Here is a 17,271-nt window from a genome sequence, read left to right on the forward strand (position 1 = left end):
ACAAGTGTTGCCTCTTCCTCCACGCCCAAAACGACTTTGATATTTTCATGGTGATTCAACATTCTTTGAGAATAATGCATGGAGAAGAATTAATGAATTTGGCTCAGGAAGGATGAATGAATGAATGATTTTAATGACGTCCACGAGGCTGAGCAGCCTAAGGGACCCAGAGAATAACAACCTTAACTCGTCTTCATATTCCTTTCAATGTCAGATCTTATACTATTAGTCTTGACTAGAAGGCTAGCAATCTGATTGACCTTATCTTTGTCAAATAGGCGGTGCATGTTGTCAACCTTTAGATTGTTTTCATATTGAATTCTTATATCCTTATATGCTGCACACTCCTTGACAAAGTGTCATTCTCTCTCCACCATACCCTTATTGTAGAAAATGCAAATTCTCTCTTCCCAAACTTCCTTGGGGATCTTCCACATGCTAATCTCACATCTAAGGTGATGTGACCCTGTCCTCAATAGTGCCACTAGCACCCTCACTTTTATTTTAATAGTTGCTCCTAAATATGTTTTCTCACCATGGTCACGAGTTGGTGTTGAAAATAGCAACAAGAAATGCTAAAAATAGCATTGTTATAGATAGCATTTCAGGATATATTCCAATTTTAATTTGTCCTTGAATTAAAATTGAGAATCAAAATTCGAATTTAGTCTCACCAGCTGTTTGAAAAATAATTAATTAATTCATCTTGAGTTAATTAGTTGGTGAAATTCAAACATGAAGTCTTTGTGAAGACATACAACAGTTATCCCTTTGATTGAGGAAGTTATCCCTTAATTAAGGAGATAAGGATGAGTTGTATTTGAGTTGTAATTAGTTAGCTCAGTTAACTGAGTTAAGTCTAGTTAAATTAGTTCCAAATAGTTTGTGGAACTAATTGTGAGTTTAGTCAGTTAATGCATGCATGCATGCAACTAGTGTTCTCCAGATAACTGAATATTCTCTCATAAATAACTCATGCATGTCAGTTCAGACAAAGACCCAGTTGAGATTAAAGGCAGGGACAATGTACTATTAGTTGCTAGAATATTTCCATGTGAATATCTCTTGCATGCAGAAGGAATTCATTCCTTGAGGATTGCGTAGTTTCTACAGAGGTCAGAGCAGTGTGTGAGGTGAGAATCACACAGGTTATAGCTGGATCACCCAGGAGAAACAATGCAAGGAAATAGGAGGCTTGGAGGACAGAGGGAAAGGCATATGTGTTGTCTATTTTGTCTATGAGCAGCAGTGAGGGATTGTACTGAGAGCTGGATAGCTTGAGAGCTAAAGCTTTGTGTAATCCTGAGATATTTCCACTTGTATGATAATACAGATAGCGGGGTTTTTAGCTGAGGCTTTCCCCAGAGTATTCTTCTGTGTTTCATGTGTGATTGAATCTTCTTCTTTGTTATATGTGTTATGTTTGATCTTGCTCAAAATTGATTAAGCTTCTGCAAGTTTGATTGTAGAAGTAGATTAAGTATTTTGCTTTAGTACATTGCATAATCAGTGTAATCTACAGTGAGAATTTCTACATGGTATCGGAGCAAAGGTGATCAAAGCGGAGAACAATATACAAAGAAGTTCGAAGTTCGAAGGTTGAAGTTCTTGATTGTAGGTACAAAATCAATTTCTTATCACATCTCAAAGTTCACCAATGGCATTCAATGGCTTGAGACTCGAGTATGCCCTGGATGGCAACTTGAATTACATAGCATGGAAGGATCGCATGGAAGCGGTATTAGAGGACAATGGTTTGAAGGACTTCATTGATCAAGAAGTCCCCAAGCCAACAACAACTAATGCCCAAGAATTGGCGGAATGGAAGAAATGTGTGGTGAGAGCGAGGAGGATTCTTCTAGAGGGAGTTCGAGACCATATTTTTCTCGAGTCTCCATGGAAGGAGACTCTATTTTCAATGTGGAAGACATTGAAGGATCTATATCAGAACAACAACGACCAGAGGAAGCTGGCGCTGAAGGACAAGCTTCGGAAAATCAAGTGTGAAAAGGGCGACATGATCTCTACATATCTGAACAAGCTCACCACTTGCAGAGATGAGCTTGGAAGTGTAGGAATCATGACAGCCGATGATGATATGGTGAGTCTTGCTCTCCTCGGTCTTCCTAAGAGCTAGCATAGCTACCAAGTTTCAGTGAATGGAAGAGAGAACCTGCCAGATTGGGAACGACTGTGGTCGGATCTGATGCAGGAGGAGAACGGGAGACGCACTAGAGATGGTTCTTCATCTAAGCATGATGATGAAGAAAATATTGCCTTAGCCAGTAAGGCAAGGAAAGGGAAGGAGAAGGATTCTCATTCCAAATCGAATTCTTCTCATGGAGGGAATAAGGTTGACAAATCTAAAGTGATATGATTTAATTGTCATGAGGTGGGCCATTATGCAACTAATTGTCCATTGAAGAAGTCCAAGAAGGGATCCGTGGAAGGATCTGAAGGTGAGGCATTGGCCTCTCAGTTCGAATTGGATTTTATCCTCATCGCATGCATGGTTTCATCGATGATGGGTTGTGGTTGGTTTCTTGACAATGGAGCCTCATTCCACATGACCGGCGATAAGAGTTTGTTCAGTACCTTGGAGGAGAAAGACCTCGTGATGTGCATAGAGATGGGTAATGATGAAAGGTATAGTGTTTCAGCAATGGGCACAATTACTTTTCAGAGGGAGCATGGAGCTCTCAGTACCTTGACATATGTGAAGTATGTGTCTGGACTGAAGAAGAACTTGGTATTGATCACGATGTTGGAGGACAAAGGCTACGATGTTTTCTTCAGTAAGGGAAAGGTTTTCCTTAGACACATCACCACGAGACATGTGAAGCAGATTGGTTCACGAGTCAAGAACCTGTATGCTCTTGAGGTTCAAGATGCATGCAAAGCCTTGAGGAGCAAGGCAAATGTTGGAGACTTGGTGGTTGAGAGGGAGAGTAAATTACCTCTCAATATGCAGCCCCAAAAGAAGTCTCAAACAATTGTGGAGGAGCCACAATTGGAGATGTTGAGAGGAGACCGAGTGGAGGCATCCACTCATGTAGAGACCTCCAGTAGGGGGAAATTTTGAGCCAAGTGGGTAGAAGGATCACATGCAGCCATACCTCCAGGTGTGAGGTGGGGCAATGTGAAGTGATAGTCCCAAGAAGGCTGAAATAGGGGCAAGATCCTTGAGGTACCCAGCCTCTTTGATTAGACCTTGCTACGGGAGCCCCGACAAGGAGTAGCAGGACTAACTGAGTGGGTAGAGACAGATGCGGATGGAGCAGCAAAGGGGGGTTCAACATCAGAGGGTGTTTCTAGCCCAATAGGGAGGTCAGTTGGGAGATCGGTTACTTACTTCTCAGTAACTGAGTTGCAGTGCAACATTGGGCAGCATGATGCAACATGATGAGAGGAGGTGCAGTGCGGATGCAGTGCTGGGAGATAGGACCAGCATCAACACGAATGCAGCAAGAGGAATCAGTGTGATTGATGTAGTCAGAGATGAAAGTGACAGAGGCTATAGCAGTTAGATACTAAAGAGCACAGAGGTGCAGAGTTTTCAGTCGACAGAGGCAATAGCAGTGAGAGACTTTGATGACAGAGGCATCATTCTGATTCAGGTTGGATATTTTTTTTGTTTCTGAAGTTGCTGGAGTAACGACACTTGAGAGAAGTGTTGCATGCAGAACATTCCAAAGGTTCAGGATCAGGTTCGAGTTGAATTCCTTTCTTGTTGAGAGGGAGTGTTGAAAATAGCAACAAGAAATGCTAAAAATAGCATTTCTATATAACATTTTAGGATAAATTCCAATTTTAATTTGTCCTTGAATTAAAATTCAAATTTAGTCACACCAGCTGTTTGAAAAATAATTAATTAATTCATCTTGATTTAATTAGTTGGTGAAATTCAAACATGAAGTCTTTGCGAAGACATGCAACAATTATCCCTTTGATTGAGGAAGTTATCCATTAATTAAGGAGATAAGGATGAGTTGTAATTGGTTAGCTCAGTTAACTAAGTTAAGTCCAGTTAAATTAGTTCCAAACAGTTTGTGGAACTAATTGTGAGTTTAGTCAGTTAATGCATGCATGCATGCAACTAGTGTTCTTCAGATAATTGAATATTCTCTCATAAATAACTCATGCATGTTAGTTCAAACAAAGACCCAGTTGAGCTTAAAGGCAGGGATAGTGTACTATCAGTTGCTAGAATACTCCCATCTGAATATCTCTTACATGCAGAAGGAATTCATTCCTTGAGGATTGCGCAGTTTCTACAGAGGTCAAAGCAGTGTGTGAGGTGAGAATCACACAGGTTACAGTTGGATCACCCAGGAGGAACAACGTAAGGAAATAGGAAGCTTAGAGGACAAAGGGAAAGGCATATGTGTTGTCTATTATGTCTATGAGCAGCAGTGAGGGATTGTACTGAGAGCTGGATAGCTTGAGAGCTAAACCTTTGTGTAATCCTGAGATATTTCCACTTGTATGATAATACAAATAACGGGGTTTTTAGTCGAGGCTTTCCCTAGAGTATTCTTCTGTGTTTCATGTGTGATTGAATCTTCTTCTCTGTTACATGTGTTCTGTTTGATCTTGCTCAAAATTGATTAAGCTTCCGCAAGTTTGATTGTAGAAGTAGAGTAAGTATTTTGCTTTAGAACATTGCATAATCAATTTAATCTACAGTGAGAATTTCTACAGTTGGATTGAACTTTTTGATGTAGTATGCTTTTTTACATCGATTGCGATTAGTCCACATGGCAGTCCTAAATTTTTCCATCAATATATATATATATATATATATATATATATATATATATATATATATATTGTCACGTTGGTGCTAGGGCATTCATGTAGCTTGATATTCCACTTACTCAACCACTTTTTGTTTTGCTTCATCCAAGTTTTCTTCCTACAATCTAATCCCTCTTCCATAGCTATCTTGGGCCAACGTTGGTTATCCATGTTTCTAGTCTTATTTAAATAGCTTATTAACCTGGTTATCGTTGTTGCCTCCAATGGAAAAGTACCTGCTTCAGCCAAAAGGATTTCGTATGGGACTGTGGCTTTAACTTTGAGATTGCTAGTAATTAGATGTTTTGTATTCTTTCTAACTGCCTCCAGTGCAAGTTGACATGCTACTTCCCCATACTTCACAACCATAGAGAACAACCGGCGTAACCAACAAACCAAAAAGGGTTTTCTTGGTTTTCCAATCCCAAAGTTCAACTTTTCTGCACCTATTTTGGAGTAAGTATGAGGCTCTCCATCCTCCCTGAATTCTTTTCATCCTACAAGTCTCCCAACTGAGCTTCTGGTGGAATTCAATCCCAAGATATTTGTGTTCTTTCACTATCTCCAAAGGACTACCTTTGAAAAGAAAAGTGTTTGGTTTATCTTTTCTACTTAAAGAGAAAATCATGATTTTGGTCTTGTTAATGTTCACTTGCATCACTTGTTAAGGCCTTTAAGTGTTCTCTTAATCCATGCATTGTTTTTGAGATTAGGATAAGATCATCTACGTATAGAAGCAACTTTACCACATAACTTGCTAGATGAACCCCTTCTCCATCCGCTTTGCTTAACCAAGCTTCCAACTTATCAATATATAAACTGAACAAAGTGGGGGATAGAGGAAATCCCTGTTTAACACCAATATCGCTACCAAAACATTTAGACATTACTTCACTTGTTTTGATTTTAGCTCTAAACTTCTCATAAAGTCTATGAGATGCTACTCTATTCTTGTATGGGATACCCAACTCTTCCATTTTGTTCCATAGTTTGTCTCTAGGAATTGTGTCAAAGGCTTTCTTGAAGTCAAAAAAACAAAAATAGGTTGTTTCACCTTGCTTGTCCAAAACTTTCTCTATCAAATGTCTAAGGGTGACACAATGGTCAATGGTAGAGTGTCTAGGTCTAAAGCCTACTTGTCCTTTTCCCCTTTTCCCTTACTTTCTACCCAACTGCTAATTCTTCACTCTATCATGCTCCCAAAAAGCTTTCCCATGAGGGGGTTGACCATAATAGTGCAGTAGTTAGAGGGGTTATTGATATCTCCACTCTTAAAGAGAGGAATGACCACACTAGTAGTCCACTCTCCCGGAAAGCCATCCTGGATGATCCCATTGAAAATTCCTTTTAAATGAGGAGCAAGGAGCTCAACTCCCCATTTTAGGAATTCAGATTTAAGCTCGTCTATGTTCTCTGCTTTATATAATGAACAAGGTTCGTATATGCAACAAAATAATCTTCAGAATACTTCGAAGACAAACACATCAATTGTAGGACAAGAAATGTAAATTAAATATTATATAAAAGAATTGATGTGTGATGATTACAATGAGGGTCAGGGCTTGCTTATATACCCTAGGCATATACCTCTTCACCAATGGTTATGTCCTTAGGGACATACCTTTTCATTAACTAATTATTAATTAATCATTAATTATTAGTATTCTCATTTACATTATTTGTGTTATATATATATATATAACATTGCATTCCTCTTCAAAAAGCTTTGTCCTCAAAGCTTACCGATGAAAAGCCTTGATCTCTTTTTCAACTCATCGCAGAACTGTCATCTTCGTTGTTACAAGACGATATGATCCTTGGAGCAATAAATAAAATTGTCAAATCGAAAATGGATCTGACCATCCTAGATTAATCTTCTGTGAAATGTTCCTGTCACTAGAAATTTGCAATGAATTGTTATCATCATATTGGATTTTGCAAACTTTAGTATTCCCTGGAACATAAGTCTGTTGTTTATGTTCTCAATGATACTAGTACGTAGATTGATTAAAAAGTCTGCTCTTATGGTTCAAATGTCGATAAGGAGTTTTTATGGTTGAATTTCCCCTTATCATGTGCGTGGCAGTTTCCTGATTTACTTTAGGTATTGTTGTTGTTGAGTTGCTTATATAATTTTCACTCGAGTAGGTTTATCCGCTTCTTTAATTGTGATATTGAATGGAGCAATATTCATTCCCTTATCTTCAACTTGGACTGTTACAACTGAAGACTTTAATACTTCTTCTTGAGTAAGTTGTTCTAACTTGTCATTTAGTGACTTCTTGTCACTTTTAAGCTTCTTTATTTGCGCAAGAAGGTTTTGGTTATGATTCCTTATACGTAAAAGCTCTTCGATTTTTGGATTGTTGACTTTATTTTTAGTCTCCTCCCCATCTTTTAAACTTTTGATTTATCCTACTAATGTTTGATTAAGGTTTTTTAAATGTAAATTTTCCTTTTCTTATTCTGATAAGTGCTGCTTGAGTTCCTTCTTGGTGGCCTTAGCTTTCTTGACTTGTTCAAGTAGTTTTTCATTGTGATCTTTGAGGCGCAAAATTTCTTTGTCTTTACTAGAGATGACTTCTTCAAGCTCCTTCTGTTTCTTTGATATTGTTTCTTGATTCTCTTGTAGCATCAGTTTTGAAATATCCTTAAAGTTTTTTGATGACGACAATCTTGACTTTGACTTCATTGTCACTTCTTGGAATGTGATCATTTTTTTCTTATAAGGAAACATCAAAATCTTTTTTCTAAGTTTAGCATGAACATACCCAATTCTTTTAACCAAGGTTGACAAAAAATTATGTCAATCTTTGGGTTAAACATAGTTACGACTCAGAATTGAGAGATGCATTCATAGTGGTCAATTATTACTTGTAAATCATTAATTTCATACTCTTTTTGGCCAAAACTATTTGTTCTTTCTCCTATGCTTGACTCTGGAAGTAATAGTTGATTCGCCAAATTAACATTGACGTAATTTTTCTCGTCACTTGTGCTGATAGTGATATTAATCCCCTTTCCTTGGATATTCCCTTTTAATATAATTAATTTACAATCTGCAATTGGAAGACTTTTATAGGAAAATTTTCCTTCCTTGGTTTCTGGATTATAATCCATTCTTTTGTCTTCATTAATTGGCTCCATATTGCCTTTATCGAGATGAGATTAAGGTTTGAGGGTAGCCTTTTCCATATATATATATCAACAATTTGTTTTGTTTTGTTTGAAAAGTTACAACTCTAGTGAAACTTCGCTATTCACCTCTTTGGGGTATAATATAAAATATGTGTCCACTTATGTGCCTTCTCCAGATAAAAAGTAAAACTTACCATTCACATAAAGAGTTTTTGTATTCATTTTGTTTTTCTTTTACCTTGAAGATACCATGGGAAATTACCATGGGTTGCTAAAACCATGAACTTGTAAACTACTTAATGAATAATCAAAATAATTCTATCTACTCTTCCTTCTCTTACGTATAGTTTTAAAGATATTTGGAAAGATTCATTTTTGACTTTATCATGCATTTTTGATAAATAATGTAGAATATATATGAATTTTCTCTTCCAAAATTTACATTCGACTATTTTTTATTAGAATCATTGAAATGTCAATGACCAAAGGTTGTTGCTGTTGTTTTTTTAGTGGCCAAGGGCTTGACCGAAAATGGAGAAACTCCAACTTGTGTAGCAAAACGCTTTAGTTGTGACGACAAGTTGATGGCCAAATGACGAGATCTGCCAACATGGCTCTCATACCAATGTAACAAACAAGGTTCATATACTTAGAGGATTGCTCTGATACAAATGTAACGAACAAGGTTCATATACATGGGAATAATCTTCAGAATAATTCAAAGACAAAGACATCCATTGTAGGACAAATAATGTATATTAAATATTATATAAAATAATTGATGTGTGATGTTTACAATGAGGGTGAGGGCCTGCTTATATACCCTAGGCAGGTACCTCTTCACCAATGGTTATGTCCTTAGAGACATATATTTTCATTAACTAATTACTAATTAATCATTAATTATTATTATTGTCATTTGCATTTTTTGTGTTTGTTTGTTGTTTTGTTTTTTTTTTTTTTTTTTCCACAACACTTTACCGCTTGCTAAATTCTTTATTCCCTGCTTGATATCATCCTCCACTGAAGTGTTCATTGTGGGGGGAGTATCTTTCTAGTGCACCTGCTCATAGAGGAGCCTCATATACTCCAACCATTGACCACCTGTAATATTGTTTTCAGTCTGCTTTCTCCTTGTTGTAGCTCTTTCCAAAATCCCTTAGGGTTGTGCTTTCCAAGAGAGGTTAACTCCTTTCTTCTTCCATTTACATTTTTTTTTTGTACTAATTTTCATATCTTCTTTTTCTTCTTCTCTTTCTTTCTCTTCTTTTGAATCTCCTTTTTGCCTTTGCATTCTTCATCATACCATGGATTTGCCGATAAAGTACTTGTAATTCCCTTCTTGAACTCAGAGATTTTACATGCACTTAAGACCCTAATAACACTTAAAGAGAAACCATAATAACACTGAAAATAAAGAAATGCGTGCAGATCATGAAGCCTTTCATAAAACTTTGATACAAAAACCTAGATTTCAACCTACAAGATCTAAAAAACAAAAGCCACCCACTCTCATATTCGTGATAAAGCAAACTCTCTATGAGGGTATAGAATTGAGATCCCCGTGCTAGATGAGTGAGATAGTGTATCTAGATAGGGTTTACATTTGGAGTAACACTATTAATTTCTATGCAAGTTTCATATGGGATGGTATTGATTAAAAAAAGGAATAAAGTTTAAACGTATCCTCACCCTTAACTTTGAAACCTTTCATTCCATTCCAATATTGATATAATAATTACATAAGTAGAAAAAGACATTATGGTTCAAGTGACAATATATGTATATTATTGATAAATGTTACACACCATTAACATTGATAAGCTAGAAAAAATTATGGTACAGATCGCTGAAACCTTACCACGTTGAGTACACAAGCTTAAAAGGTCACCTTCGAGGACAGGTGTGAGAGCAATGGGAACGTTGGGCCCATAATCGTTCGATATCTTTTCCACTTGACTCGACTGAAACTAAAGTCCCCCGGTGCTGCTTTCCAATAGCTTGATTTAGTAAAAGAAAAAACGAAGTTCTCGGGTGCTTTTGACAACCAGACCAGTCCAATTCCTCGTACTAAATAATTATTATTGGTATCATTATTTCAGATTCTTTTCATTTATTTTCAATGAGGGCAGGGAAATTGCTATGGGAAGGCTGTAGCTGGAACACCTGGGGAGGAAGCACGTCTGCTCCTTATTACAGGTCCCGGCTTCGTACCTGTTCTTTTCCAATTTTGCCCAATTTGTTGGAAAGTTGTGTTTGTAGGGTTCGAACGAAGGCGCTCTAGGGTTTTGGAGGCTGAATGGCATTTGTTATCTTGTGATCAGGCTCAAGGGCTTCAAAGGGAAGATTAGCTTCTGCCATTGCACGCACTCTCAAATGGAGCAGTACAGAGTGGAGTCTGCTAAACGTAGGGAAGCTATAATCTCTAACCCGGCGGAGTTAGAGAAGAAAAAGATCGCAATTAAAGCTGCTGGTCCTTCTAAACTACAGGTGCCAGATTTTCCTTGTGTTATTTATTTTATTTTTACTGTTTTAAATTATGGCTTCTGATTTGCAACGTACTGTGTACGTGAATGAAGCACTTGCCATGGTATTCTTATATTTCTAAACCAAGCGAAATATTTAGTAGAAAAGTTTTTTGGTTTATCCTTATATTCCACCAAGTTGACGGGGAGCGTGGTAGTGGGAGGGGGAGATGTGCAAGGGGACGTGTGGGAGCAGCCCAAGTTTTACGCAAATTCAAGGGACGCGGAACGTTGGCCCTTGTCTCCAAAGTCATAAAACTAAGAAACAATAATGCTAAAAATTCAATAACAACCATTCATCCTTGCGAATCAATCATTGTCCAATTTTGTGGAAATGCTATAATGCTGCCAGTCCAAAAATCTTGAAAACTGTTTAGTCTGCTGAATTATGAATGATATACCAAAGAACACTCAGTAACCAGGTTTCCTCCAAAGAACTCTGGGAGATGTCCGCAGGAATCCCATTATTTCAGCCGCACTCTCAGACCGTCACTCTTTGACTAATACATCAATTAAGCAGCTGTAGAAATGGCGTATATGATGGCTTCTCGCACCAATAAAGACTGCAGGGACAACAACAGAGAGCGTCTGTAATTTATGAGTTCAGGTTTTTTTTGCGTGAAATCCAAAAGAACAGTTTGCCTGAAACCCAATACAGTAAGTCTGTTATTACAGAGAGTCGGAAGGAGTAGGTGCAGATAGCATTGTCCGCCTGCCTAAAAGTCAGGGTTTTCTCTCGCATCCAATATTCTCGAACACAATTAAATCGTCTTGGCTTATTTTTGCACGACCGAGAAGCAGGCAAAGACCATTGTACGCAGGATTCTACTTCTACATCGCCCAGCAGGGGAGTAGTGGGGGTCGGGTTCTAGGCTCCGACTGCATACAGCAACAACAGAGGCGCAGACCAGGAAAGGAAGAGAGGATGCACACTAATTGTTTGACGAATCAACTGTATAACTGAAGTAACAATCCTTGTTCGTGTAGTATTTTTACAGGACCTCTGATGGACTTAGACATGTATGTCAACCAATTCCTTGAAATCCTGTCAGAGCGTCCGGCTTCACTTGAACCTGCAGTAATAGTGGCTGAAGGTCAAGGGGTACAACTTGAAACCGAGGTCCATGAAAAAACCATTGAGTCGAATTTCTCATTCTGGACAGACCAAGTAAAACAAATGCTGCAAAAAATAAATTTCTGGAAACTGAAAACAACAAGCTCCGTTCAGAAATACACACCCTCTCTATCAGAGTTTCGCAGGTGGAAGGGGATAATTTATCCCTTAAGAAGATAATACATGAAAGCAAAGAGCAGAAAAATCTCCATCCTCCAAATGATACGTTGAATGCATAAATTCTCGACCTTAAAAGCACGCAGGAAGAAATCCGATCCCAATAGGCCACTTTCAAACAAGAAACTGAGGCACACATCAATTCTTGGGCACAAATGGTTTGGGCAAAGGATAAAACTCCTACCCCTCTTGCAGCAGTTGAGGAAGTGGTGCAAGCAAAACTTGTGGAAGAACGCACCAGACGAGTGAGAGAATTGAATCTCAAGGAGAGAGGTCTCCTCTTACCTCACTCCTTTTCGGAGCCTATGGAAGTGGGGGCTAGGTTCTTTCAGGGGACCTTTAGCCTCCTTGATATAGCTCTGGACAGAGCTTGGTTGGGCTACGACTCCACTCTGTTCCTCAGGTTTCAGACTGCATCCGATAGATTCCGTGCCCTTAGGGCTAAGCGGAAGTTGTTTTCTCTCCCTAGCAGGATTTTCTTGGATGAGGACCTCACTCGAGCACAGGTTCTGGAACTTAAACAATCCAGAGAACAAGTTATGGCAGCACGACAGGCAGGGAAATGGGTAGTTATCAGCAATCTTCGGGCAGTCATTCGGGACTCCAGGCAGGGAAATGGGCAGTTATCAGGAATCTTCGAGCAATCATTCGGGACTCCAGGCAGGGAAATGGGCAGTTATTAGGAATCTTCGGGCAGTCATTTGGGACTCCTTCCCACCTGGGTGGGAACCCCAAACTGGAGGTTCCAAATGACAGGCCCGCTTGGGGAGATGACAAGGTACAAGCATCTCTATCCGCTATTGGAATGGCAATGGATCTTTTTGGTCATCGCCGGGAATTTTGTATGACGCTCTTGAATCAGCGGACATCCTCTTCGTGGTCGAGACTCATGCAAGCCCTATTCGACCTCTCCCAGATATTGCAAGTTACCATTGGTTCTCAATTTGCAGGTAGGAGACGAGGAGCTCGGGAGGAGTTAGAGGATCAGGTGGAGTTGCTTGTTTGGCTAGTGACTCACTGCGGAACAGGGTATCTTTGGTAGGCGAAGATGAGTTTGCCAGGTTTATGTGTTAGCGTCGGAGTCTCTCCTCCGAGGGACATCTACATTGTAGTTTGTTACTTTCCCCTAGTCTCTTCACCATTTGCCATCCACAATGGCTCAAATGGGGACCCCTTTATAGACTTGTACATTGACATCACCCAATACTTTGTTGTTGGGGAAGTCATACTCGTAGGTGACTTCAATGCTTGTACTAGAGATCTCCAGATCCCTTTCTACAATCGATCAAAGGATGTGTCTTGTACCCAGGGGATAGATCCAGACTTAGTTGGGCTTCATCGGATGTTAAATGATGCTTTGGGGCCCACTACAGTTTATGGTAAGCATCTATTGCAGTTGGGGGAATCACAGTTGTTAATTCTAAATGGTCTCCCCTGTTTCCCAGACTCCCGCTTTTTCACGTGTCGACCATATGGCAGTGGTGCAAGTGTAGTTGATTATGTCCTTGCTAGCCAGAATTTGCTCCCTTTTATTTGCCATCTTTCGGTCTCCCCCATCCCCCTTGCTGATCATGCACTTCTTTCCTTCTCTCTTCAGTTTGACCCTCCCCTTCCACCCCATCCTTCCCCTCGGGGCCCATCTTGAACCACCTTTCGATTTGACAAAGGCGACCCTGAAATCTTCTCCTCTACCCTACGCAAGATGCTCCCATCAGAGACCCAATTCTCCTTGCTTGGTCTGCTTCCACTAAATACACTTGTCTTTCATCTGCCATTTGGGAAGCAACACTCAAATCCTTCCCTCACTCCGCTCGTTCCACTTCCACCTCCCGAAAAGTTGGATCTTGCCCCATGAACAAATGATACAATGGCGAATGTAAGACTCTACATCGAGAACTTCGATATGCTTTCACCCACTCTCAACCCTTCTACCCTGACCTCAAGGCTTATTACCATCATCTCCTTCATTGCAAGAAACGACTCTTTGTCTCTCATAGAAGACGGGAACTTTTTGATCTCCTTGCCCACTCCCCTAAATAATTTTGGCATACCATCCTTCCTCGACGCTCCCCTCTTCCATCTGACCTTGACCCTACATCCATGTTCTCTCACACTTTCAACCTTTATGATATTTCATGTTACCTCCCCGCCGCCTTCCTGTTACCTATTCTCAGACAAAGATATTAGAGAGGCCATTTGGGTGATGAACAACAACAAAGCATCCAATGAGGAAGGCTACCAAGCAGAGTTCTTTAAACACGATTTTCGTGCTTTGGTTAGCTACTTGGTTGATCTCTTCAACCATGTAGTCCGTGAAGATTTTCCACCGGCATGGTCACACCACATCATCCGTCTGATCCACAAATCAAGCTCCATCCCAAATCCTAATAACTACAGAACAATCATGGTGGGCCACACGTTCTCGAAGTTGTATGCTATTGTTCTACATAGGAAGCTCTCCAGTGACCTTGAGCAAAGACAACTCAGAGCTAGGGGATAGACAGGTTTTCGACCAACTCATCAGACCATTGACCACATCTTCACTCTCTGTGCCGTGATTGAGGAGGCACGACATCGCTCTTCGAAAGTCTACTGTTGTTTCGTAGATTTTTGGAAAGCTTTTGACTCTTCCGAGGAAAGCTTTTCTCCAAAGACTCAGAGATATTGGCATCTCGACGACCCTATTGATAGCTATTACGCGCCTATATGAGTCCGTCCTTGGTCGTCTTTGCATGGCTCATGGGATGTCTGACTTCATCCGAAGCACTATTGGGGTTAAACAGGGATGTCCTTTGTCCCCTACCCTGTTTGGATCTATATTGATGAGTTAGAGGCTTTTCTACACGAGCATATCCAGGACACTGATGGCTGCCTTCTTCAGTAAGTCCTGATATCTATTCTACTCTTTGCTGACGACGTGGTTCTCCTCTCTGTTGATTTCTGGTAGCATCAGATGTGCTCTAAGCCTCAAAATTTGCAGGGAAGCTAGGACACATGTATTCCAGAATACCTAGAAATTGTTTTGGGAATTCTACCCAGAAATAGTTTTATTAAAATAATTAATTATTTTTAATGGGTGCCTAAGTCTAAACTTAGGAAATTAAAATAATTAAAGGGTATTAATGAAACTGGGTGTGAATCTTCTAGAAGAAGACGAAGATCGAGTCATATGATTTGAGCCATTGATTAGAATCTAATCCGGGCCGTTGATTACTCAACTGGAAGATTATAAGAAGGGCTTCGATGGGCATTTGGAATACACATCGAGTGAGAGATCAGAGATCGATTTTATCAAGAGAGCAGCACAACAGTTGCCAGAGAAGGTGATCGAGGAGATTTCTTGTAGTGAGGGGCAGGGATAATTTTCTGGAGGGAGTTTTCATGATTCGGAGGGTACAAGGCAGAGAGGGCAGAGAGTAGTCCAAAGAGGTAGCGCTAGGTCACGTTGAGGCAGCGTAGAGCTTCAAAGGGAGCCTGTATTTCTACTTTGGAATAGTCGGGATCTAGTGTCGGAGCTGGGGTGTGAGATCGGGAGGCTAGAGGGCTGAAGTTTCCAGTGAGCAGAGGATCAAGAGGAGGTGCAACGCAGTCCCAGCAGCAGTGATTCAGTAACTGCGCGGGTGTGACGCAGTACTGTGAGAGACAGCAGAGGCTCATCTCCAGCGCAAATCAGTGCCAGATTTCCCAGTGACAGGGTGAGATCATCTCACTATCTTTTTATCCAGTTAGATCTCTGTATAGGTCTAGTTTGGGCATTCGAAGAATTGTACTAAGAAATTACTGCATAATAATTCAAACCCTCAGCTTCTGCACTGATTTTCCCACATTGGGTTTTTCCGAGGACATTTGTCCAACACTTGTGTGTGCTATTTCTTTCTTGCTCAGTTCTTGTTTCTGCGTATTATTTAAGTTGTGAAGGCTACAATTGTATTTACTTTGATATTTACAGTGTAACACAGTAAATAACTTGCATGAATTAACAAGTAGAAGCAATATCAGTTTGCTGCAGTTCACACTCTCCTCATCTCCAGAAGGATGTCAGAGGCAACTGGATGCCTTAGCTCTGTTTTGCGATCTTCGACAGTTGATGGTCAACCTGGGTAAAACCAAGGTTATGATCTTCAATGGGGTGAAGAAACTTCAGACTTTCACTTCCTATTTAGAGGGGAGGAGGTTGAGATCACCAACATGTATACATACTTGGGGGTGCCATTCTCAGGCCCTCGCTATAGTTTGCGACCAACGCTTCAGCCTAAGATCAACAAAGGATATGGATCCTTAGCCCTTCTTAAGAGACAACGCTTTTGACATCACTTCGACGACATCTCGTCCAAGATGAGCCTCATTCCACCTTGATTCGTCCCACTATTCTATATGGCTCAGAGATTTTGGGATCGTCTTTACTTGAGTTGGTTTGGGCTTCAGTTGAGAGAGTCCAGATTCTTCTTCTCCGCCGCATCATTAGATGCAAACAAACAATACCTCATCACATCATCCTTGCAGAGTTTGGAGCTCAGTCCTTTCGACTTGAGATAATATTCAGTTTGGTCTCATTCTTGCATCGTGTCCAGGGATTTGCAGACTCGATAAAGTGTAGGGACCGTTACCCTTACTTGGCATATTGCTCTTCTGAGACTATTGCCCATTCTACTCCCTTGGGCCGGGCTAGATGTTGGTTTACAAGAGTTTCAGATCTCTTAGAGTCAGTGAGCATTCAATTGGATTGTCTCCCTCCTTTCCAATATTCCTTGGATGCTCCTGGTCACCTTCTACCTACTAGACAAGAGTTGAACAAGATCATCAGGGAGGACATCTATAGGCAGTTTGTCCAGGTCACTTGAGTCAATCCTTCGAGAGGGTTGCGCCCAAAGATGGCCTTCTACGCTGAGCACTTCTTGGAGTTGAGAGACAAGCTCATTATTCGACCCCAGTATATGTTTCACCACTGGATGCATGCTCTTCGCATTCCTCTAGGCCAGTTCAGAGTAGGTTCTCATAGACTTTGGGTAGAGACGGACCACCAGATTGATAGACCAGACAAAATTTGCCAGGTATGTCATTTACAGGAAGTAGAGACCGAGGTGCACTTCATTTTTGGATGCCCTATCTACTACGAGATCAGAGGAAGGTTCCATTGCTTGTTCAGAGACTCTCAAACCCTCACAGACTTTTTCAAGTATCTCGATTAGTGACGTTTGGCCCTATATATGCATGAGGCTCTCAGGTTTCGAATGCATATTCTTCAGCCTTCCATCAGACTAGACCCCACACAGAGGATCACGACATTTTTCAGGGTACTACCTTCAGACAGGGGCACAAATAGACCGATTGATATCGTTAACTCATCCTCCTAGGTGACTTCAATGCTTTTACCAGAGATCTCTAGATCCCTCTCCACAATCGATTAAAGGATGTGTTTTGTACCCACGGGATAGATCCAGATTCGGTTGGGCTTCATTGGATGTCAGATGATGCTTTGGGGCCCACTATAGTTTATGGTAAGCATCTATTGCAATTGGG

At 40.3% G+C, this 17,271-nt stretch overlaps 1 protein-coding gene across 2 annotated transcripts in view; it reads left to right on the plus strand.

Moving 5' to 3' along the window:
* Positions 1-9,864: 9,864 nt before the first annotated feature.
* Positions 9,865-17,271, plus strand: part of LOC149230182 (uncharacterized) — a 103,826-nt gene continuing 96,419 nt past the window's right edge. For both annotated transcript variants that reach the window (XR_016247998.1, XM_089378884.1), the window contains exons 1-2: positions 9,865-10,134; positions 10,260-10,425. Coding sequence is in view for 1 of the 2 variants with exons in the window: in XM_089378884.1 (XP_089235010.1) it covers positions 10,058-10,134; positions 10,260-10,425 (243 nt within the window). In the remaining variant the exon portion in view is untranslated. The remainder of the gene's footprint in view (positions 10,135-10,259; positions 10,426-17,271) is intronic.

This window comes from Pinus tabuliformis, chromosome J (assembly GCF_031772625.1).
Source record: "Pinus tabuliformis cultivar Carrire ecotype Pingquan chromosome J, CPIR1, whole genome shotgun sequence".
NCBI lineage: Eukaryota > Viridiplantae > Streptophyta > Pinopsida > Pinales > Pinaceae > Pinus > Pinus tabuliformis.